General features: G+C 36.9%; 1 protein-coding gene across 1 annotated transcript in view; it reads left to right on the forward strand.

Annotated features, from left to right (window-relative positions):
• The window catches only part of ZCCHC7 (zinc finger CCHC-type containing 7), a 181,824-nt gene that overhangs the window by 130,704 nt on the left and 26,284 nt on the right, over positions 1–24,836 (forward strand). Inside the window, exon 6 of the mRNA XM_066616189.1 lies at positions 2,384–2,419. Within this exon, the coding sequence (XP_066472286.1) occupies positions 2,384–2,419 (36 nt within the window). The remainder of the gene's footprint in view (positions 1–2,383; positions 2,420–24,836) is intronic.

A 24,836-nucleotide genomic window follows, 5' to 3' on the forward strand; every position in this document is an offset into this window, starting at 1 on the left:
CATCTGGTGTGGCAAATCAGAGTTGGTTGATTTGTGTGTTATTTTCATGAATGCTCCTCATTCCAAGTTAAACAGATAAGGAGAAAACTAATTGTACAGAACTTAAGTTGAAGAATGTGATGGCCATATCAGAGATTTTCTTGTATGTGCTGTAAAAAATGTGGCTCTTTTTGAGGAATAGGCACTTTGTGTTCACACAACTTAATATTGCTAAGGTCAGACCACTGGACCAGGAAACAAATGCAATATTATTCTAATGTAGCTCTATTCCACCAGGTCTTATTCTTTTCTAAAATGCAATATTATTCTAATGTAGCTCTATTCCACCAGGTCTTATTCTTTTCTAAAATGAGAGCAGTTCATGGTTAAATATTTGTAAATGAGAGAAATCAGTCTCAGTTGTTGAATTTGGTGATGCTCTCTTCCATAACAAGCTATTCTGCTTCATTTGAGCAACTGGTATTCTGTTGCAATTGTTAATTAGACCTTTTGTCATTCACTGATAAGGAAAAGGTACAAACTCATTGTAAATTTGATGCAAGGTATCAGTGGTCATCTCAGATTTGAAAGGGTCATGTTTAAAGAATGTTCTATAACCAAACATCTTTTAGGATACTGTGTGTCCATAGTACACTCTCAGGATCTTGGAAGTGGAATCCTAAGCATATTTGCTTAGAAATCAATTCCACCGGATATGCCCATAGTTTCAGATTGCATTTTTGACTATAAATGTACTGAAATGAACAAAAACTATGCCAAGCAAGTTTTCATTTGTGCGTTTGTTTGCCCACAGACTGGAAATGAGCGTACACATGTTACTACATGATATTGACCCTTGAATGTTTCATTGCAAACAAGGAAATACAGGTTTATTTCAAAGCAGCAAAATTCCACTTTAGGAGACCATGCTGACATAATTATTATTCTGGAGTCAATCTTTTTTTATTAAATTGCTGTTGTAAAGGTCATATACTGGCAAAATGCCATTCTAGCATAAAGACAACTCACTGGCTACAATTTTTTCAACCACATTATTCTGGGAACATTGTGATGATCAGAAACTATCCACAACTAATGTATAAATAACAGTCTGCTTACCCCTGTGGTAAGCCTGAAAATGTTGCATACAGCTAAAATTCATTTAAAGCTTGCTGGTGGCAGGATACTTTTACAATACAGAACTAAAAACCCTTAAGTACTAAAGTATTCTCTGTTTTAGTAAAAGTGAAAGGAGCCAATGTTTGGCTCCTTTTATTCTAAGAGAGATTGGGATATATCATCTGTGCCCCCCCAAGACACCTATTTATTTTATTTTAAAGATACTTACTTGACCTGTCTGCAAAAAATTGCATTTTAAGGAACACTGTATAATATTATGAAGTCTAAAAAAATAAAGATGTGCATTTGGCTGAGAAGAAAATGACACCATTGCACAGAGGGCTGCTTTTCCACAAAAAAGAAAAAAGTATTTAGGGTGCTTTAAAATTTGAGATATTTCCCATTAGATAGAGCCCATTATAGCATTTTACAATGTTATATACATTTTAATGTGGTTTTTTTACTAGCCCCATTGAGATTGTTTGGAAAATTGGCAAATTATTCTTCAACAGAGACAAATTGTAATGGAAATCGAAGGTTGGCTAAGCTGATGATTTTACAAAACTTGAACACAAAATTTTGGTTCTGTTTGAAAAATTTTAATATCTTTATATAACAAAAATAAAGCTATGATGAAAAAAAAAAGCCAAAAAGTGTATTATGTACCTTCTTTTGTTCTATTTCAACTGACATAGCATAGAAATCTGTATTATTTAATTACTACAGCGTAATTCAGTGGTTTAGGTACAGCACAGGAAAAGGACAACAATAAAGCTTTTGTAAAAATAAAAGCAATAAAACATTCTGTTCTTCATTTACATGTTATCTTTCATTACTAAGGGCAGTGTACATACAGTGATTATATTTGATTAGATTATAGGTACATTTTTTTTTTAAGTTTCAGAATGTTAAATTTTTGATGATATAAAGTTTTCAAAGAACGTGCCAGTCTGAAAAGCTGGGAAAGCCCTTCTGGAGCACACTGGCACTTATTTACATGTTATAAGACTTACAAACTTGTCTTCAAAAGTTCTAAACTTTAGCAAAAGAATAGGAGAGAAAAAACTGTTACTGGCTTTCTGACAATGGCAGGGAGTGTGTTAAACCAGTGTAAAATTCAATTAAACTGTCTAGCCAGGTTTTTGAAGCTGAAATGCAGACCCTTTCAGTTAAGCTTCTTATTTTCCTGTGACCGACACCGGTGGATACTGTGTTATGCCAAAACCAACAGGCTGTAAAGCACCTTGTTTCATGCTCCCAGCTGATCAATATTTTTATTTTCCAGGCTTGCCCAGAAATATGGAGGCAGTATCACCTAACAGTAAGTAGAAACACCTTTTTTATTTTCTTCTACACCCAGCCTATTTACTTGTCTGTGAACTGCTGACCATAAAATATAGACAAGAATCTTGTGAAGGAAGACAATAAATATCTGAAGAGTGTTTGAACTGAAGAATGCAAGAATATACTCTATATTTTCTTTGAAAACAGTTTACATAACAGAAATCATTGCATGATAGAATCATGACACTCTGCTCCCCATAACTTATATCAATTGTATTTCATAGAATAATAATATAATTAAATGTCTTTATGGAAGCATCAAACCTATTTGAAGAACTGTTATCTCTTTTCACATTTTCCAACGTGATGACCTTCATTCAGTATCACTCTGCAGGAGTGGGACACAGTGGTGAGAATTAGGAAGTTAAGCACACATTTCAGTGAGGGATTAGACGTATCTTTCTTAGGAAGCTTTACTTTTAAACATAACTGTTCAATAAACAAGCTTCAGGCTTTCTACTGTGCTTAATTTGTAAAGCCTAGACAAAACTTCCGGATTGCAGACTTTCCATTTCGGCTGGTTTGTATTTGGTTACAAACTTTATGCAAGTTTGATTGGCTTCTTAACCCATATAACTATTAGGATGTAAGTTGCTTATGATTACTCTAAATGGCTTCCAAGTGTGTAACGGAAATTAGCTTTTCTTTCAATATTCAATGGCAAGTTTCTCAATTTTTTTCCTCCTCTGTGAGGAAATATATTTGATACATTTTTCTTTCAAGTGCATTCCTGTTGGCATTTTGGGGTATTATGACTTCCTAAATTCCTTTATAACAAGGTGATATTTACTTCATTTTGTCATTTCTGTGCTTATGATTTGTATAGGTATTTTTGAAGTTTCCCCTTCTCTTTGCGTAGTTCACTGAGTGATCAGAGAACATGAGTCATTATATGTTAAACTCTCTCTGTGTGTGTTTTTGGAAACTGCAGTACAGTATTATATTCAAATAGATATTTCATAAGGAGAAACAACTTGGAATAAATGTTTCAGAATAATACAGTATTTACTCCCACTTGCTAATGGCTAGATGAACTTTCTAGAAAGTTCATCATCTCAGTTCTTACAAAAACTTAAAAAGTTGTTGCATAGCAGAATGAGCTATAACCATGTAATCATTTTAGATGAGTTACATACATTGCTATTAGTGTCTGTACTGTTAAGTAGGTTCTGTGTATACTGAGACAGTCCTTACATGTGGATTTCAGTATTGATGATTTTACTGCTGTATTAGCAAATCTCCCTAAATTCTGTTGGAAAACCTGTTTCATGTTTTTAAACAAATTATCAAAAAGTTACTTGACCACTATTTCTGAATTGTCTTCAAGGGAAATCGTATTATGCAGTAGCTTACTTATTAATAGAATGCCAAGTTAGACAAAGTCAAAAAAATAGGAAAATAATAAATGCCATTTTCACAGTAACCATAAAAAAGAATAAAAAAAGACATTGTATTATAGTGCATATGTGTTCATTTCTTAAAACAATTGATTCCACACTTCAGGTTTGGTTTAAACCAGTTGTAATGTCTCTTAATAAACTAGAATGCAAAGTATATATCAAATCTTCGTAAACAGAACAGAAATTTTGTATATCATACAAATATATACCATGTAGATAATCTTTTAATCCCATTTATTATGCATGTTTGTCAAAAAGGTTATATAAAATGTGTGGTTAATTTCTCATGCATAAGCAGAATGTCCCTAATTAATCATTGTGAATACTGTTCAAATCAACAGAACACGATATTTGTCACTTCTGAGGCTTTTGCTGATTTTATTCATGGTTTGCCTGCTAACTAAGAGATAGGGTGCCATCTATTGCTTCATTGTAGCCATTACACTCACATCTAGCTTTTGGACAAATAATGATGTGTAAATAAGTAGCTGATAGTTTAGGATTGCTTCTAGGTTTAGCTTGTGTTTTGTGATGGTTGCAATCTTAGTTCTCTGAAAAAGACAGTGTCATATCAGTCAAAGCTTTTCTAAACCCAGGTGAAATACGAGGATGAAAAATCACAAAATAATGAGAAGGACAAAAGAGATTAAGTAAACATGTTTTAGTTGGTTCCTTGCCATTTTGTTTCTTTGTGTCAAATGTTTTGTGCTTTAGGGCTCTGTGATAGCATTCTAGGGTTCAGTATGCACAGGTTGTTGGAAAACCACTGTATATCAAAGTCAACAAATTCATACTCTGTTTTAAAGATGTAACAAAGTACTGTAGAACTGATCATAAATTGTCATTACACTCTCTCTCTCTCTCTCTCTCTCTCTCTCTCTCTCTCTCTCTCTCTCTCTCTCTTTTTAACCAGTCTTACAGCTTTTCCTTGGTAAATAGATTGTAAAAACAGCTACTTCACAAACTGCAAATCAAATGTTTTATATGTTCCGAAAGTTAAACTTCCCTCTAACATGTATTATCTTAAAGATGTCTGAAATCCAAAATACTTTTAACATGAGAGAAGGGTTTTGTTTGTTACTGATACGTTATTTTAGTCTCCAAAGATGCTGTTGATACTGTTAAGAAACCAATTTTTGTTATAGGTTTATTTTATGTTGGTATGTAGGGTTAGGCTGACAGTGGGGTAATTTTAGAGAGAGACATTAGCTGGAATCCAGAGAGTCACTGTATGGAGTGGACAATTCTTTTCCTTGCCCCATGGGATATTACACTGAAGGATGCCAGTTTTAAGGGGGAGACATAGGAGTCTGTTGCCCAAAGTGAGGAACTGAAAGGTCCCTGTGTGTACTCAATACTTTGAATCCCAGCCATAGTAGTTTTCGCATACAGAAAGGATATTTACTCAAAAATCAGGAAAAGCTTTGTTTAAATCCCAGTTCATATTTTTGCATTGGTTATATATTTTGGTCTGTATTTAAAAATGTTGTTTCAATCTGATGTCTTTCATGTTTTCCTGCAGCTGGGACATTTCCTGTATTTTTGTATTTACTTATTTGTAAAAGTGCAGAGCTCAATACCCTGTCTTGACTATATAGCATTATATGCTTGATACTTGAACTTGAGTGAGTGTATAATACAGTAAATAATTGGGTGCCTGTCACGTAGTGTGTCATGTTAATATCACAAGATTACTTTTTCTCAAAGAAAAATCTACTGTGTAGTATTTTTAGCACTGTAGTGTACTTCTAGTAACACAGATGTATAGTATATGCAAGAATATTTGTTAATTATATATATCCCTGGTTTTCAGTTCACCATCCAGCACTAGCTATACTGTTATAGCTAGTTATAATTCAGGGCAGCAGAATTTGGATCTTGGTATTTGTTGGAGCAAAATTTGGACAAATGGTCTCTAATATTGTCTCCCAGTTTTAATGTAGATGTGTGCATTTCTCACTTGAAGCTTCTTCAAAAGCGATAAAATGATATATGAAAAATGTATTGCATGTTGGATCATGTAAGAAACAGTGGTTTAGATTGCATCGTCATTGAAATGAAGGCGGATAAAATCATGTTCAGTTGATCAATTGATCTATGGCCTGATCCATTGGGGCTGTTTTTATGTTCTTATCTTCGCATGTTTAAAGTGCAATATGGCAGGCATAAAATGAAACATGGATAACTGCTATAGTAATTAAGTGGAAAATCACATGTTTTGGGTCTGTCTTTTTGGGGCAAAGGGACTGCTGTATATTTTTGTTTGACATAGAATACACATTGAATACTGCATATCCAGAAAACATTGTCTTGCCTTAAATCTACATAGCCCAATAATATACTATAAATGTATACTTGATGTTAAGGTCCAAAACATATGCAAGGAAATGCACTGCTTTGCAAATGGAGAAATGTATTTTTCATTTCATGATACAATTGTCTTTCCAGATCATTTTAGTGGCTTGTTTTTGTGCAGGTCATTTTTTTTTTTCAGGGGATGATAATCTCTCCATTGCCTTGGTCTGTGCAGTCAGTAATGTCCCCTCCCCCATCTGCTGCCTTCACTCCTTTCATTTATATTAAAACTCCTCGCTCCAAGATGGCCACCAACAGAGTTTTTCAACCATCAGAATTTTTTAACTGCCAGACACCATCATTTAACATGCTTTTTGACAATTTGTTAATCTTACTTTTAATCCACTTACATAAAAAAGGTGAGCCAGGAATTGATATGTTTTGGTATGCATATGTAAAAGACATGAAGGCACAATACATCTTTTGTGTTGAAATTTTGCGCTTGCATTTCTTTGTGTACCATTATTAACATTCTGCTTGGCCTGCCACCTTTTTTCTGAAATAAAAACGTAAGCAGCACTACTCTTATCTGAGTTGAATCATGATCCAAAAGAAGGGAACTGCTAAAACTAAATAAAAACATACAGTTACTGAATATATAGCAATAACTAGCCCTAGAGTCAAAGAAATCATATGAAACTTGATAATTGTCCACACGGTTTCTGCAGAAGAGGTATGATTTAGCATTTTGGCTGGATTACTCCAAGAGATTGGTTCCTCATAACTGCACCAATGCCTATCCTAGCCTGAACTAAGACATTTGAACGTATAAGACTTGTAATTGTTGTAATGTTATGGTGATGTTTACAAAAGGGTGGTCTAGGCTTCTTTTGTCTTAAGGCATTTTTTAAATAGTTGCTGTATCTAGATTTTTCTTCATACAATACTGATGTACACAACATTCAGCCAATTTTCAATCCATTCCATGTTTACTCAGAAGCAAGTCTCAATGAGTTGAGAGTTCTCCCAACTAATTGTACATAGGATTGCGGCCTTCGCCTGTCACCTTCTGGCATTTTTTAGTTGGAGAGTTCATTGTGTGTATAACGTAGATTTAAATTAGATACATCATTATGTGTATCCCATCATTAATGGGTTTCTTCTATTTATTAAAAGATGCTAATGCCCATAATTTCTTTATGATAAACTTTGTGTATAGTTGAATTAACTGCATTTCTTTACCTGAATGTAGGGAGAGGAGCTTACTTGTAGTTTTGTGCAGTGGAACTGTCATATAATTTATGCAAAAAGACAGTACTGACTTCACTACCTCTAAACGTGTGTGCATATGTGTATGATGTTTTAGCTATAGAATGCTGAGATGAGAATACCTTAATTTTGCATTTGTTTCCTGAAAGGCAGTGCCTTGCATTTTTCAAATGTATATGTTTTAATGATTTTGCAGTTTTTTATTTATGTTGAATTGATTTTTGTGGTTCTTTCTAATGGTTTGCTTTATGCAAATTATTTGAGGACAAATAGCACAAATGGAAATGGTAAACATTCACATAAACAAATGGCATATTACATGTAAAGAGAATTTCCCGCTCCTTATACCCTGATTTTTTACCAGTAAAATGCCCAAATCCTAAATATATTACTTCTGTGATGAGAAGCTAGCAGCAATATCTACTTGTAATGTCTGACAGCATTATGAACACATATTTGGAAGTTTAATTTCAGTAGAACTTGCTTCTCAGCAAGCTTGCATGAAATGTTCATGTTTCCAGTCAGTCAGAATACATACAAAATGATAGTTACTTTATATGATATTTTTTTAAGTGGGATAAGGTCATTCAAATAGGTAGGTGGACCTTCAGTATATTATATCGAACTGTGTAGTTACTGTTTAAACGCATTCATAACTATTACTAGTAACAATGGAATCCAGTATGTTACACTGAAGTAGTCTTATCCATTTCAGTGTGAGTTAAATACATTTAATCTTGTGTACTTAATGAGAAAAGAATTGCCTTCCTAATGTTGAAAATGCATCAATGTTTGATAAATATTTGGAAGTTCATTATTTTCCAAAACAGTATGTCACATAATAGGATGATCATACTTTCAGAGGTTTATTTACTGGTAAAGCTATGGGAATGTGGGAATTGTCAGGATACATAATATGGTGTTACTTTGTATATGTTAGTTATTTGTTTGTGCTATTTCTGAAACTTTGTGTTTTTGTGGAGTTTTTTTACTTAATTTTTAACTGTATTGAGTACAATCTACTTATAAATATTTGCCCCAATCATATTTTTAAAAGGCATTTATGTGTAACTATTTGTGCCAGAATGTAGATGGGGTACCCATTGGAATAGCTATGCCATATAAATCAGTTCAATACAGATACAATATTGATACTGAAATGTGCATCAGATCCTGATTCAGCAAGTAATAAAACCTTGATTTTGGGGGGCTCTCCTTGTCTGAATTTGGATTTCTGCATCTCACCAATAAGGTGACAGGCCTCTACTCTCATAACCCAAACATGGCTTTTCACAATATTTTCAGCAATAAAAGTATATTTTGGATTGCAAAACAACCACTATGGGTTACTTCAGTTTTGTTTATGTGATTTATGTAAATTATAGCATTCCTTTCTCCATTCCTGACTTAAATTGCTAGAAACAAAAGAAAAAAATTAAAGTTGTATTAACAAATAACAAGAGAATATGCCATTTGAAATTGGTGTGGTGGTAATCAGAGTCCACAATTCTTGTTGCAACAGGTTCTTAATAGTGGAAACGAGGTGTTGAATTCTCAAGACTTTTAGTGAAAACTTTGCAGAAAGTTCTGCTATAATTATTCAAATTCAACTTTTGTATTCATATGGTGGTTTACTTATTTAGTAATTATAATGTTACATATATAGAGATTAAACAGTTTTTTTTTTCAAAAATGTTCAATAACCATGTTTTGTGTGTTTTGTGGTAAGGTTTTTGTGATGACATTTTTTAATGTTTTAGAAAGAGATGTTTACTTTCCATCAAACAGAAATAAAGAAAAAACAGTTTAAAAGGTTAAGAGCTGGTTACAAGTTTTAGAGCAGATTACACAAGTTGTTTTACATAGGCAATAAGATTGAAATTCTCAAAGCTAGTAGCAACGGAAAAAATCTCTAACTCAGTTTTTCAAAAGAAACTGGTTTAGACTAATTCCCCAAATAGTCTTGTGCTCATTTGATTCTTTTCACTCCATTGGTTGTATATGGTCTTGTAAGAGTAGATAACATTTTTTTAGCATTTTGAATTAGTAATGAAGCTCCTTAAACACTTAAGCATCAGTTCTCTGAAGCATCAAGTATGGGTGAGTTTTGTCTTGAACTACTCTGGGATATGCAATTTTTGGGAATTTCAAGGTTAGATTCATTTGAAATAGTTCTACCTTTGTGGTTAATAAGCCCTTTTCTTCACAAATATATTCAAATATTGCCCACTAACAATCATATCCACAATCTAACTAAATTTTAAGTATTAGAATTTAAGCCAATTGAGTCCTATTAACAACACAAAGTTGCCTCAAGTCAAAATACTCCAATTATTGTGGATTCTATTGAAAGACAGTCTAATTTGCTGTGTGGTGTTCACTATATTAAGTTCAATGATGCACATTGCTTAATATTTTATTCCACAGTGTTACTTTTTAGAGGAGGCTTTTCAAAAGTATAAGTAGCCTGAATCATTTATTTCCACTGACTTTTAGGATTCAATCACCTTGTTATCGAGAGTACACCTGCAAGTTACTACCATGTAAGGAGGACTTATCCTCCTGCCTCTTTGCAATCAGACGTATGAGTGCCAAGAATACCAGAGGCATACCCATGCCTGTCTCTACAGAGAATTCTATAAAGCCCTTCCAGTGTCACAGTTTGTATTATGAAGTGACTTGCCATGGCTATCCTAGAAAATAAAACTGTAACATTGACTGTTGCCCTTAGTGGAGGTAGCGGCTCTCTTTTGCCCTTGGGAATCCACTCTTAGGTCATATACTCCCATTGGTGTACTGAAAAGTAGGGCTTAATCACAAATTACAGAAATTATCTTTTATGTTTCATGTTCACGGAACCTGTATGATACTTTTTGCATTACTTGTCCATGTCCAGTGCTTTGCTGAATTTATTTATGTGTAGGATTGCCATTGAATACATTTTACCAAATCTTGTTCAGTCTGGATATTCTAATTTGCTAGAAAAGTTCACATGGGAAGAATGAATATAAATGTGTTTGTATGACTGCTTCTGTTCTGTGTCTTGCTAATATTTGTTGTTTTGTCACACATATGCCCAAGCTTTCAAAGGTTTGGTATTTGCCTTTCATACACTGCATCCAGCTCTTCTAATAGCACCTGAAGTGGCTACCATGAAAATTTAGCAAACTTGAATATCTGTACATAACATCAAAATTGTTATGATCAAAACGGTCATATAAAGTCTCCAAATTGAACAGCTGGGATCACAGCCAAGCTTTGCTAATTCAGCAGCTTCAAGTACCACCTTGTACAAAATGATCTTAAAGCCATTTCTGCCCAACATTGCATATATGAAACAGGGATCAAATGTGTACACCTGTGGGCCAGGTAAAAATGGGTTAACTGGACACTGAAGGACAGCATCATAATTACCTTTCGAGGATCATTGCTAAGAGCATACCGGAAAGCACCATGCCCCAGCAGAATGAACTTGCCTTACTGTCAGAATACAGAGCAGAGCCTCTCCCTCAGATATTAATGAGTAGCTGAGGACATGGGCATTGTTACTAACAAGAGTTTGAAAAATGCCTCCCAAAATAATAGCAGGCTAGCATCCCATTTGCAAATAGTTGTGGTATCCAAATAGTGTACTCCTATTATCTGTGTGGTGTATTTGAATATGAGTCAACATTGCCATAATGATTACAGAAACCTCATGCCACAATTTCTAAGCAATGCAGATACATAAAATGAAGAGTGAAAAGGTTTAGAGTGGTATTTTTTATATAAAATTAAATCTGTTTTACAAGGTAGCTTAAAAATGGGAAGAAATCCATCCTGACAGCAGAGAAAAGACTACTGTGGCAACCTGTCTGAAATTTGAACTTCTAGATGCATATTGTACAAAATACTTTTTATCGTATGAAAAGAACGCTATGAAAATGCATTCTCTGTATGGAATCTATTGTTCATGCCTTTAGGTAAACTGTATGAGGTAATGACAGGGACTGTCAGAGTGGGGTTGTGAATGGTGTGTTGGACTTGACCTGAAAAGATGTAGATAGATTGCTGCTCGCCCACTTGGTGGCCTTGTGATGATAGAGTCTCTCTCTCCACCTAATTGTCTCACTAGACACTTTATATACATCCTTGGATTTGCCAAGGACAGTCCCAGTTTACAGAGCTTATTGCAATGTAAACATAACTTTCCAATTATCTTGATTTGAAAGAAGTATTTGATGTGAGGATGGGCATCTAGCAGTCCTCCTGTATATATTGGCTGAAGTGGAAGCCTTTGGAATAGAGATCTTGTACAATTTGTCAACTGAAGCTGTCTATGAAATATTGATACATTTCACCTTATGATGATGCCATAAACTGCAATTGATTTTACGAGTATAAAATCTCACTGGTGTTCAAGCAAAGCAACTAGCAACATGTTATCTTTTAAATGCAAATGCTAGTTTCCCACCTCCCTTATAAACTTTCTTTCCTCAAACCAGACTGCTAAATATAAATTATATGTACTTATTACTGTTCCCTCTGTTTCTAAGTGCTCTCTACTATGCTTGAGAAAAAGATAGGATCAGGAAATCTGCCTTGTACTGAATCAGGCCATTGGTTCATCAAGGTTGGTGTTGTTGACACAAACTGGCAGTGGCTCACCAGGGTTTCAGACTACCCTACCAGCAGATACAACGGATTGAACTGAGGGCCTTCTGCATGCTCAGAACCAAAGCCTTTCAAAGAATAGATATGGAGCATATTTGAGGGAGATGCAGTTTCAAGTTGAACTGAACAGTTTCAAGTAATTTCTTTCCCATCTTCCATATCTGTTCCTTACTTGCCTGTAATTATGTGTAGGAGTGTATGGGGCCATAAATTAGAAAATACAGGCTTGTATTACAATAGGTGGGAGGATTCCTTGAGTCCCAGCTAATGTGTTTCACTCTTGGATTGGAGGCAGTATGTAAGCAGGTGAAAGGGGTTCCCTCATGGAAGCACTTAGTTCAGTCTTCTACCCACCTCTGTTGGCAAACAGTTAAAGATGAAACTATCAGTCTCCCCTTTCCACTGCTTTAGTTATAGACATAGTTGTGATCTTTTGTGAGCTTTGATTTAAAAATTAGACATTGTTTTTTAATTTTTAATCAAGTGTACTTTCCTTCAAATGGTATATGCATCTCTTATTAACAAGCTAATAGTCTGATATGTTGATCACTAGCATTGCTGCACAAAAATCTTTGCTCTAAGTAAGACAAACCTGTCCATGAGACTGGCTGAAGCAACTTCTTCAGGCAGCAGATTGGTAGTGGGGTGCCCAACCTTGTCTAACTCCTTGCCTTCACTGCTGCTCCTTCTCCTACTCCCTGGATTAGAGAAGGAAGAGGGGAGTGGAGAGAGAGAAGAAATGTGGAAGGGAAGAGAGTGAGCAAACTAGAACATTAGAGAGTGGAAAGAGCAGAGGATGGCAGGTCATTGGATAAGGATGGTAACATTTAGCATGTTGCCTTGGAAGGAAGTCTTGGGCTGACCCTAGCTCCAAGGATCCTGAGATTGCTCCCTTTTGTCAATGCAAGTGAAATAGCGAGAGGTTTGCAAAAAGGATTGGCCAGCTCCTAGAGCAGTGTTCTTCAACCTTGGGTTCATGACCTCAGTTGTGGGAGTGATTGCAACTGATAGGAATGAAATAGGTTGAAGACTTCTGGACTAGAGCAGCACCAGGTAAAGGGGGAGGCATCTGGTGTACCCCTTTAGGTACCAGAAGTTTGTGCCCCAGTTCTTCTTAGGTTCTTAGCAAGTGTGCTAAAATAGCTTTTGCTAGTGCCAGGCTTTGTGGTAATTTTTTCTACTCTCTCTAATATTTGGCTATTGTGAACTGTGCTGGGAGGTCATAAAGTGGACTGGGTGGGCAGATAGAGTCCCGAGGGGGGGTTTGATGGTGGGTCCGCAGTCTCATACTTTTATACATTAGAATTGTGGCATGAAAAAGATTGACCACTGTCCTAGAGTTTAGATAAATACTTTTAGTTTGCATTTTAAATGAAGAAAAATATAGTACATTTGCAAAAACTTGTCTTTATATAGTATTACCTGTTTTCAGAACCACTTTGTATATAGTGATTGGGGGTGAGTCAAAGGCCTGGTGGATAATGAGATCAGAGAACCATACAAACATTGTATATATCACTGCATTCTCTAGTTCTTTGCACTTGGCCTTTTGGGAACCCTGTCCCCTTAAAATGGGGGAGGGAATCCTTCTTAGTTCATGCCCATTCATCTTGCAAAATATAGTGTGCTTTGTGAGAGAATTGTTTCACATTAATTGGGATGGAAAATTATTATTGCATTCTGACTGTGTATATTCATAGTACTATGGTGTTTAGAATATCCTGTATTTTGTTAGAATGAAAAATGGTGATATGATTGGAATTGAGTGGGGCATTTGTTCCAGATCACTTACATTTAATATGGAGTTTAATATTTAATATGGAGTGCAAATGTGTGTACTTACTCTGTGTATTCTATGTATTCTGTGACTATACAAGATCACATCATTGTACTACGGAATCTACCCCCTCCCATTTATGCATCATACACTTTTTCACATCCCTGACTTGTGAGTGCAACTAGGTGATTTAGGTCTACCTAATTCACATTATGAGTTGTTGATTATGCACTGTACTCGCAAGGAGGAATTCTAACAAACAGCAATGAACTGCCAATTATGGCAGGTCTGGTCTGGGACTTGATTGATTGTGGAGTACAGCAAGTCCTCATTTAATGTTGATTTGTTCACCTTCATTCATTTTAACACTGGTGAACAGTCTGCCTTGCACAGCAAGGATAAGCCATTGGCTGCACATGTTAATGGTCACTAGTAGAACCAATAAAAAAGTGTTGAGTCTACACAGCACTGCGGGCAGGACTAATCCAAACTTCCACAATCTTCTTTGCAAGGTACTACAATCAATTGCCTCTGCTTCCAATTAAATGACAAGGCATGAAAGCCAACCAATAGGACCAGTTGCTAAAAGTGTGGGCATTTCCAACGCACCACCTTTGACTAAGGATGGAAGCTGGTGGCACCAAGATGAGTTTGGGGGTCCCAGATGGAGGACCAAATGGGTCAAACCTTTCAAATGCAACATCTGCCTGGAGCCTGCAAGAGAAGCACATTTCAAGGCCAGCCTGTTGCTGGTGAAGCTATGAGGCTTGGACACTGTGTCCCGCTGCTTCTCCCCCGTGAGTGCTTGTCCCATAGAAGTGAAGTTGCAAACAAAGCAGCCTTAAAAGCAGAGCAAAGGTGGGGGCATTTCCAACCAAGCATGCCTAAAATTGATTTCGTTACACATTATTTTGCTTAGCATTATAGTTTCCACAGACCTGTCCATAACTTTAAGTAAGGACTTGCTGTGGAAGAGTGTTGTGTGTTTGTGGTATTGCATAATTATAGCTTTGTATTGGGGTGCATACTCAAGATCACCTGTCCTGGCTGAGCTAAACACATGGTGTTGGACTAAAAAACTAAGGGAGCCTTTAGCTTCAACCCATGGCCACTGATCTTTTATAGTTATCAGTGTGCTTAAAGTAGTGAAAGGATGGATCTATAACTGGAGGCATTTTTAGTTTTGATCATTAAAACCTAGTCTACTTCTAGACGTGTGAAGAACAATTTCAGTGCACTTTGTGTATTCCTAGGTAGCTTGGCAATTTAAAAAAAAGTGAAATGTGAAATATTTTCTTAACGTATATAACAGAAAACTTTGAGTATTGTGAAACTACTTGCATTTCAAAGTTCAGCATATTAAAATGTTTGTGGATCTTAATAGCCGACGACCCCCCCCCCAATTAATTTTTTAATGTGTGAATAAATTGGGAAGTTTTGACTCGTGGTTTGTATACATTACATAACAAATTTCCCTGGCTCAACCTTTGTAGGTGTAGCAATATGCAGTCTTCAATTATACAAAACTGTTTATCAGTTTCTATCCTGCATCATGAAGTATTCTGCATAGCTCAAAACTAGTACTGTACCTACAAAAGTTGACTCAACAATGCACAATGCATTGTGCTGTCTTTTCTCATTATCAACAATGGTGCAAGACTGTAACCTGGGATGGCCTTGAATACAGGATATGGCTTTACATGATCTGGTTATCTAAGGTCACTTAATGTGGAATAGTTACCCCATAACATTCTTCATCTGCTATGCCAAGCAGTCCAACAGGTGAGGTGTGAATGACACTAGTGCCATGTGGACACATACCTTGATGTGTTGCATCCCCACCTCAAACTTCCTTTGTCCACCAGGCCATGCCCTTAGCCCCACCATGCACAGGAGCAAGGAGTGGATTACTACCTATGGAATGCTGGCTGATATGATTTTTCTATGATTCAGAGCAATAATATTTTACCTCTTGGCAAGAGCAACATTAGTATGCACATTAGTATGTATGAAGTGCAATGAGATTGTGCTAGCATCATGAAACCTATTGAGAAGCTTTGTTGATTTTTAGTGATGCAATGATACAACTCTTCCCAAGCCTTTGCTAACATTCACATAACTTTGGGGGGGGGAGCGGCCAATGCATTTGTAATCTGCAAAAGCTTGTGCTTTTTGAATAATCTTGTTTGAAAGACATACACTGTCTTTCCAGTGCTGCACCACAAATCTCTCCTTTTAAGTGAGTGAACAGCTATCCACGTACAATTCTTTTCTATGCCTCCCCCACCCCCAAGTTGTACTGGGAACGAATGCTGCTGGTGTTGAATCAGTGTTAGAATAAGCATAAAACTGAGGAAAACTGTGCATTAATCATTTGGAAAAATCCTTGGTGATGGTTTGTTAACAGCAAGTAGTTTAACATCATTTGAAACTTCTACACTGTGACATTAAAAATTTCACAAGTATTCAGTGGCACAGTGGGTGAGGAGATGCTGCGTTCCACTGAATAGCTCTCTTCTGTCTGTGTGTGTGCATGCACACCATAAACACTGCTTTAGTAACTGTTAGTTTCTCTTATCGATGATCCACATATCAAGACAAGATCAAATGCTTCTTTAGAATACACCATAGTGTGTTCTTAGGTCTCTTAGAGACTACAGACAGGCAGTTTTGTTATGAAAAGTCCTTGGTTTCTCAAAGCCCTGTATGATCATGCTTACTGGCTACAACTGTTTAACACACATGCTACATTACGAGTACATCAAGAGTACTCCCTTCAAGGGAGGCCCACCCATTCATTGTGTTGAAGCATTCATCAGCTGGCTCCTCTCAGGCCCCTGGCACACAGGCTTCACTTGCAGGGCCATGGTGAATGTTTTCCTTGAATTGGATGTTTTCCTTGAATTGCCCATGACATATTGATGACAGAAGCCAGCAGCTAGGCTCTCACGTGACGTGTCTGGAAGGGCTATATTCGCCTCCAATTATATTCACCTCCTGTCTTCTCCAATCATCAGAGAGGACACTTCTACGGGTGCCTCACCAATGGAGGTGATAGGGGTGGGAGCAAGGAATAGGGCCTTCTCTGTAGTGGCACCGACTTTATGGAATTCCCTCCCTTTTAGCCTATGAACTGCTCCTTCCTTAGAGGCTTTCCAGCAGGGCCTAAAGACATTTCTTTTTATATTCACCTTCTGAGTTTAGGGCTTTTTACATGGGGGTTTTAGGTTGTTTAATAGGCTGCTTTTTATCATTTTCTTGTTTTGTTGCTGGTTTTTTAATCTGTCTCTCGGCCTTTGAGTATTTTACGCCATTTATTCTTTTATTACATTTTTACATTTATATAACATATACAAAAAATTTATACATAAATGTTATATATGTCTATTTTTTTATATATGTTTATTTTTTGGAAGCCACTTCGAATGCTCCCCAGGGAAAGAAAGTGGGGTAGAAATCTTGCAAATAAATAAACTCCACACACTTTATTATTTAATCAAGAGTGCTTCCCAGTCAGATCAGTGACTGGCTTTAGCAAAATTTTGTCCAAATAGAGAACACAAAGTCTAAGGTCTAAATTTTCTATCATCATTCAGCTTTACTTTGCCAATGTAAATTAATTTCTTTAATTAGATTAAGGGCACAATCCTACTTGCACTGGAACAGGCAAGCCAGGAGGCTTACACTCCTCTTAGGTCATCAGAGAAGGCCTTTTTACAAGTGCCGCCGCCTAGGGAAGTACGTGGGGCGGCAGCAAGAAATAGGGCCTTCTCAGTAGTGGCACCAACGCTATGGAACTCCCTTCCCCTTGACTTAAGAATGGCTCCCTCTTGAGACTTTTCAGCGAGGCCTGAAAACCCTTCTGATTAAACAAGCCTTCTGAGTTCTTGGCCTTTTTAACGTCTTTTATATTTTTTACAGGCCTGATTCTTTTATGATTTGCTACTGCTCTATGCTCTTTTTACCGGACTATTTTTTATCTGACTGCTGTTTTTATGGTATGTGTTAATATGTTTTTATTTGTTTTAAATTGTTTTTTATCAGTTTTAACCTGTTGTAAGCCGCCTTGAGTCCCTTCGGGGAGAAAGGCGGGGTAAAAATAAAGTTGTTGTTGTTGTTGTTGTTATTATACTGTACCAGCACGAAATAGGGTACTACAGTGGCTCAGCGGAAAGTATGGGGAAACTCTTCCCCTTACCCCCAGGCAAACCACTGCAGCCTCTATGGATCTCCTCGGACTTGGGCTGCTCGGGGAGCGGGGCTGGAATCCAGCATAACTGCTGGGTCCCAGCCCTGTCTCCCACTTCTCACCCACCTGCCCCCAGGGCTGCCCGGCTGATGCAAGACTCAGTTTCTCTGTCAGCACAGAGGCTGAATTCAGCCTCTGCAGAGGTGCTCAGGCCTAACCGATTCACGAGGAGGCGCAAGCATGCCTTACAGGCGCCTCAGGATTGCGCCCTAAATCGGTTTTCTTTAATAAAATTCCAAGAAGTCTTATCACTTGGTGTTTGTTGACAGAAGTACATTTTACTTTGCCTAGGGAAAGCCTTGCATTTTCACCCTTAGTCTGCATAGTAACTGTGCTTACATTTGTGTGATTTTTATTGGCCTGGGACATTTCTATTGCTTGTTACTTAGTCCATCTGTTATAAATGTGCAAAGCGTTCTGACACATTTTTATGGCGATTTAACTGAACTTCTCAGAGGGTTGGTACCAACATAATATTTAACTGTGGTTAATTTTTCTAAAATTTGGTGTGTTGGTTACATTTTATCATACGTTTCAGTAAAAAAAAAGTCTCCAAAATCGACTTACATCAATCAAAAGTTAACACACTGGTGGTGGCAGGCACTGTACATAAGTGGTAATGAGACACCGGGTAAGCAAAATAGACAGGATGCGCAAGGACAGGGAAAGGTTGAGATGTTAATAGACCTTTATATATAGTTGGGGCCAGGCTGAACTTTCACTGGTTGGTGGTGTTGCTTGTACAGAAGAGATGCAACTGCCTAGTGTCCTTTACTCCTCTGTCCAGAAGTTCTTCCCTTTACTTCTTCAGTCCCAAGGCAACTGGCAGCTGGAGCAGAATTCCTGATGGGGGGCAAAGTAAGCACCTTACTGCTTCTTATTTTTTATATCTGTGTACTGTAAGTGCAATTAAGCAGTGGCTGCTTACCAGGTTCTGAAAAAAGCTTGGAGTTGTTTTTATTAAAAAAGGTCAGCATTTTTAAAAAAATCAAATAAAACATGATTTAACATTAGCTATCTATTTCTAAAGTCCCAATGCCTGTGCCCATAGAACAATCACCAAAATAAAACCACCCACAAAGAAGACGGAACTTTTTGTCACTGCACTCCAGAAGTTTGCAGGTTTGAATCTTTAAAATTCAAATACATTTTGCTTCCTGGGGTGTCTAGAGGTTAAAGCAGCCATTTTCAACCACTGTGCCATGGCACACTGGTGTGCCGTGAATGATCCCCAAGTGTGCCGCAGGAATTTGGGAGAGGGTCATTTATCAATAGGACCATTAGGGGATGTGAGCCCACATTGACAGCACAGTGTGCCTTGTCAATTGTCAAAAAGCTGATGGTGTACCTTGACTATTTTAGTGCCTTGCCAGTGTGCCGTGAGATGAAAAAGGTTGAAAATCACTGGGTCAAAGGGAGAGAGAATACAGGAAATATTTCTAGAGATGTCATGCTAGAGATGCCACTCCTGTTGGGAAAGGGAAATAATTTTCTTTAACTGAAAGAACTGAATCTCTGCCAAGGAATTGATACACTATACACTGCATGCACACATGCACACACAGGGGAGAAGGTAAGATTTGAACTGGGTGGGGGTTATGGGCTGGCTGTTCATGCAGAAGACTCCTCCTTACCCCAGCAGCTTTAACAGTGTTATCCAAGTATTATGCTGTACATATGCTGGAGGAAGCCCCACTGTGTTTACATATACAAGCAACATTTTGTTATGAGTCCCCTTTCATGGTTTATGAATTTCAACATAGTACATGCACAAAGCAAACACGTTCTGCCTTTGTTCTGATTATTTCTTTCGTCATGATTCAAAAATGGACATTATTGTTTAATTCTTGTTCTTGGAATTTGAATAATCAATGCAGCCATGAGTCTTCTAAGACACACAGCTTTGTTTTGATAGCCTTAAATCAACAGAATTCACATTGATCTTTTAAAGAAATAATCTTTATAGACAAACCCCGCTGAAAAACAAAGGAGAACTGTCCAAGCACAGTTGTTTACATCCTTTCACTCTAATGAGATTTGGGAAGGAGTTATTCCTCCAGATTGAGTGGAGGTTCTGGGAACAAATGTATGTAAGGAGAATATGGACAGGCATGCTGGTATGAGGTAGCCATTAAAACATTTTAAAAAACTGGTGGATCAGGCTGAGGACCCATCTAGTCTACCATCCATTCTCGATTGCCTCCGAGAAGTCCACAAGCAGGGGAGAGAGGCATACTTTTCCTCCTCCATTATTCCCCTGGAGCTGGTGTTCAGAGTCCTACTGCTGCTGAACCTGGATGTAGCACATAACCATTATGACTAGTAGCCACTGATAGATCTGCTTCTGAAGTATTTAATAGAAAGTTAAATACTAGTGTACTTTTTGCCTGTGTGCCACGTAGCTCTTATAGTATTGAAGAAAGTTGCCATATTCACTTCAGAAAGTTGCGAAGTAAACCCAAATAAAATTTAAAATAACTTTCATTTTAGTATATTTGATAAGTGGCACACAGACAAAAATAGATTGTCTCAGGTGTTTTGTATGTGCTGATTTTGGCTTGACTGAGCAGTGTGGTAAGAAAACTTGCAAGATCTCTGATGGATGATACCACATCAAACAGGTAGAAGATTTTACATTTGAACCATTCCTACAATAGAAAGCCATATCAGGGAGGCATCTTGACGAGACCTAACTTCCCTGACAAGCTTTTAAAAAAATACATAGAGGGAAATTTTGATACAAGGGAGTATTCAGTTCCCCTAGCTGCAGTCTGAATTGATACAGTCCAGTAAAATGATGTGTCATGTGGGCTTGCTGTTTAGCTCTAGGGGTTGGTTGTACACACATGCACACACATTAAAAAAAATTAAATGCAAATACGTACAAAAAAGTTATTGCCTCTTAACAAATATATATGGTCTGATTCAGATGCCACTTAAAGCATAATGATGTGGAAGTAGTTTGTGTGTTGGCTTCAAATGATTTTAAGCAAACAAATGATGGGAAGGTGGGATTGCATCACCACACAGGAAGCCACTTTACGCACATGAGTTTTCATGTGTAGCTGCCTTCACTGTTATATGTGAATCAAGCTTATACAGAGGAATTTCTTAGGTTTATACTCTCTCTACGATTTCTGTACAGAGTCTTCACCTATCAAATGTTTATGCCTAATAAAGGTTTTGTTGACTGTTGACTGACTATAGAGGAATTTGTATCCAAACACCTCTACTTTTGTTGTGTCAGGCTATTAAGGTAACTAAGCTCTTAATATGAGAAGTTCATGATCATTTGAATTATTGCTGTTAATGAATGCCAAAGAATAATGCTTTATTTAGGCATATGTAGCAGGAGACTTTGAGAACCTACTTTCACAATGCACACAACTATAAAAATAAATGAAAATTGGTTAAAAAACTACCAACCACTTTTCCACTCCTATGTTATTCCCTTGTGTTTTTACTAACCGTGAACAAAAACAATACATGAACACACTTTCTTTTGAAAAGAAGAAAAGGGAACTGTTTTCTGTTTTTTCAGGTTATTTCAGGCACTTCCTGTATTTGAGCCGTATGGTTAAATATGGTGAGATTAAATATAAAAAACAGAAGCTGTACATCAATTGGAATGACACTAAAAATTATATACTTGGGTTTGCTCAGCTTCTTAGCTCATTACTTAGTAAGTATAACTATACTATTCATCTGCTGACTTCTAAAGCATTGCAGATGTTTTTGAACAGATCAGTGTATAAATGTATAAATATTCATATATTTGCAAGATTATAAGGTATAGCCATTATGCAGTACTTGTGCTCCTATATAAAAGTATGCTAGCTTCCCTCATAAACATTCTGCTAAAATGTACATAGGATCCAGATAGGGTCGTCCTGCTTCTCTTCCCCCTCCACTCCCAATCAGTATCAAGGCTTGTGATTCTTTTCCATCCTCTCAACTAAAAGGTTTCTTTGTGAGCTAGGCCATTTGTCCATCATTGTTTGAGGTCCAAACATTGGCAAAATACCCTGTCACTGATCCAGAGTGTTGTGAATGGCAGCTCCTCTCTGACAATTGGTGGAGGTGCCTAGAAATATTCCTGAGAGGATTATTTAACCTTTCAATTTAGGGGGCACAAAGCCTTGCTGATTAATGAACTTTCTGATGGATGCTGATAAGCGGATCTGTTTCTTTATTTCCTTTAAAAGTGATTCCTCCTTCTGCCCCATATTACTATAATCTTAAACATAAAATGTGGCAAATAGATTAAAAAAACAGCACTGAAGAGTTTATCTGGTTGGCAAACTGAAGGAGCTAAATTAAAATTGGTAATGAAAGCAGTGGCTGAGCCCTGTGTATGGTTTTTTAAATGTGCTCTGTATTTTGAAGAGACTTATTTTCCAGCTTGCCTGGTAATGCCTCTGCTTTTGGTGCACAGTCCAGGGCTGGCTTCTGTTATCCCCCCCAAAAATGAGTTGTGTTATCTGGATGACTGCAGACACATATGCATCCCCCTTTCTCACTGCATGGGCAGACAAGGTCGATAGCATTACAAGGTATTTGTGGCAGTGCTTGTTTCAGTTTTCAGAGCTGCCAGTTTCCAGCCAGATTTAAATTACAAAAGAAGAAGCTGGCATGAAAATTGAAAGGGTTTATCGGCTAGTCTGAAGCCTCATAGCACATTGCTTATTTATGCAGTCCATTTGCACCAGGAAATATAAAAAAAAAAATACATTTTTTAAATAAGGTCATAAAGACCCAGATATGTTTAAGATGGCAAATAAATATAGAAACCTATAATATCTTTCCAGGAAACGATTTCACTTAATGTTGCACATTACTTTAGAGGAGCATTTGTGTTGCTGTCATAAATTTGTGTGTTTATGTCACTATACAGGTAGTCTCTAGGGATTAAGCAGGAAGCCTCTGCTAACTTACTTTAAAATTAAAATAGAGTAAAGATAGGCCTGCAGCTTGAGTGCTTCATAGGAAATGCTTGGAGTTTAATGCACCACCCTATTTAAATAATGCTTTACATTCCATGTAAAATTAGCTATGGACCAGTGAATATGTGGCATGGCCTTTGGGGAAAATTGGGATGCCTTTTAAGCTATGAAGATTTTGGAGCATTTAGGAGGTGGCTTGCTTTTTCTGGGTGTGGGGGGGGGGTATGTGTAGTAATGATATAATATTGTGCCTGTGTATGTGACAGTGCATATGGTAAACTATATCACTGTACTGTGCATTGGGTGGTGTTACAGAAAGATAATAAATTCATATTTTAGAATTCTCTGTGTAAGATTTAACAAGATTGTGTTCTTGTCCGTCAAAGGTAAGTGTTCTCCAGGTTTTTTTCCTCTATAGAGTTAACATTTCCACATAGTAGTAGCTATAATTTACATCTATTTAAAATTCATTATATAATGCTTTCTCTGTAGAAGACTATTGTGTCATACCACTTGTACTGTGGATTGAACAACTTGTCATTTTCTAGTTATTTGCAAGTTTTAACCCTTTACTGTCCAATTAGGCAGTTTGGCAAATGATGACTCCCTAACCATTTAAAGAAAATGTAATAGCACGCTTCACTCTGACTGCAGCCATATGTCTTCAAATATTCTTGAAACCCCATTCTTCATAGGCTTAGTTCCAGCTAAATAGAAACTTTCTTGGCTTTAATCTTCAGATCAAAGTGTGCAACGTGAATATAATTTACAAAGGGGAAACTTTGTTTTTTGGAAAAGTATGTTTGTAGTTGAAATGTATTTACTTATTGTAATTATGTACTTAATTTTGATTTGGCAAACACCAAGCCCATAACATCTAAATAATGTTCTTTTTATACCAAAATGTGAAATTTCACATTTCCTGTACACTAATGATGTTTTGGCCACTTTTCGTGAATTTTCATAAGGATTTTATTACATAGCATGTGTGGTTTAATGATGCAATCACTGGATAGACTAAAAAGGCTCTAAAGGAGCCGTTCCGGTCTGTTGTGTACGTAATACATGTTTCAAAAATCTGCCTAATTAAGGAATTACCCAATGGAGTGGGAGCCTATTGAGTGCATGACATGATTTAGTGTCTCCCACCCACCCAAAGAAGCTGCATAATTATGACATTAAATTATATCTTGTATTGGCAGTTTTTAAACTAGAGTAATGACTGGCAGTAGTATAATGGCCTGATAAAAAGAATGGTTAGGCTTCTGTATTTAATGCAGTGGATATTGCAATTGCAATATTTTACTTGATCCTTATTGCTATGTACATGTCAGTCAGGCTGTCATAAACATTAGGGAATTATTTGCATGTCACATTTTCCTGTCCATGAAGGTTGTCCACACATCAGGTTTATTTAAATTTGCCAAGTATCCCCAGGACTTGCTCAGTTCTGCAGAACCGCTGGTTGCTATGAATTACTTGCACTGGCATTGGCTGCCAAGATATTATTTGGCTTCTAGCCAGTCCTTGGGCAGTCTACAAATAATAACTGACTATAGTAGTTTAGGTGAAGTGTATTGCTAGTTGCATGATCATAAAGGAATTTTAAAAAATTCAGTTTGTTTCTACCAGGATTTCCCTCCTGGCCCTCTACAAAGCTGTGCCTGAAACAAAAGAAAGGGTTATATTACGGCTTTTTATGGAAGCCAATCCTGAAAAACCAGTCTTACAAAAAAATAAGTACTCCAATGTAAGGTTTAATATTTCTAGTATTAGTAGTAAAACTACTACTTTTAGTAGTCAGTGGT

The sequence above is a fragment of the Tiliqua scincoides genome, chromosome 2, assembly GCF_035046505.1.
Source record: "Tiliqua scincoides isolate rTilSci1 chromosome 2, rTilSci1.hap2, whole genome shotgun sequence".
In the NCBI taxonomy this organism is placed as follows: Eukaryota; Metazoa; Chordata; class Lepidosauria; order Squamata; family Scincidae; genus Tiliqua; species Tiliqua scincoides.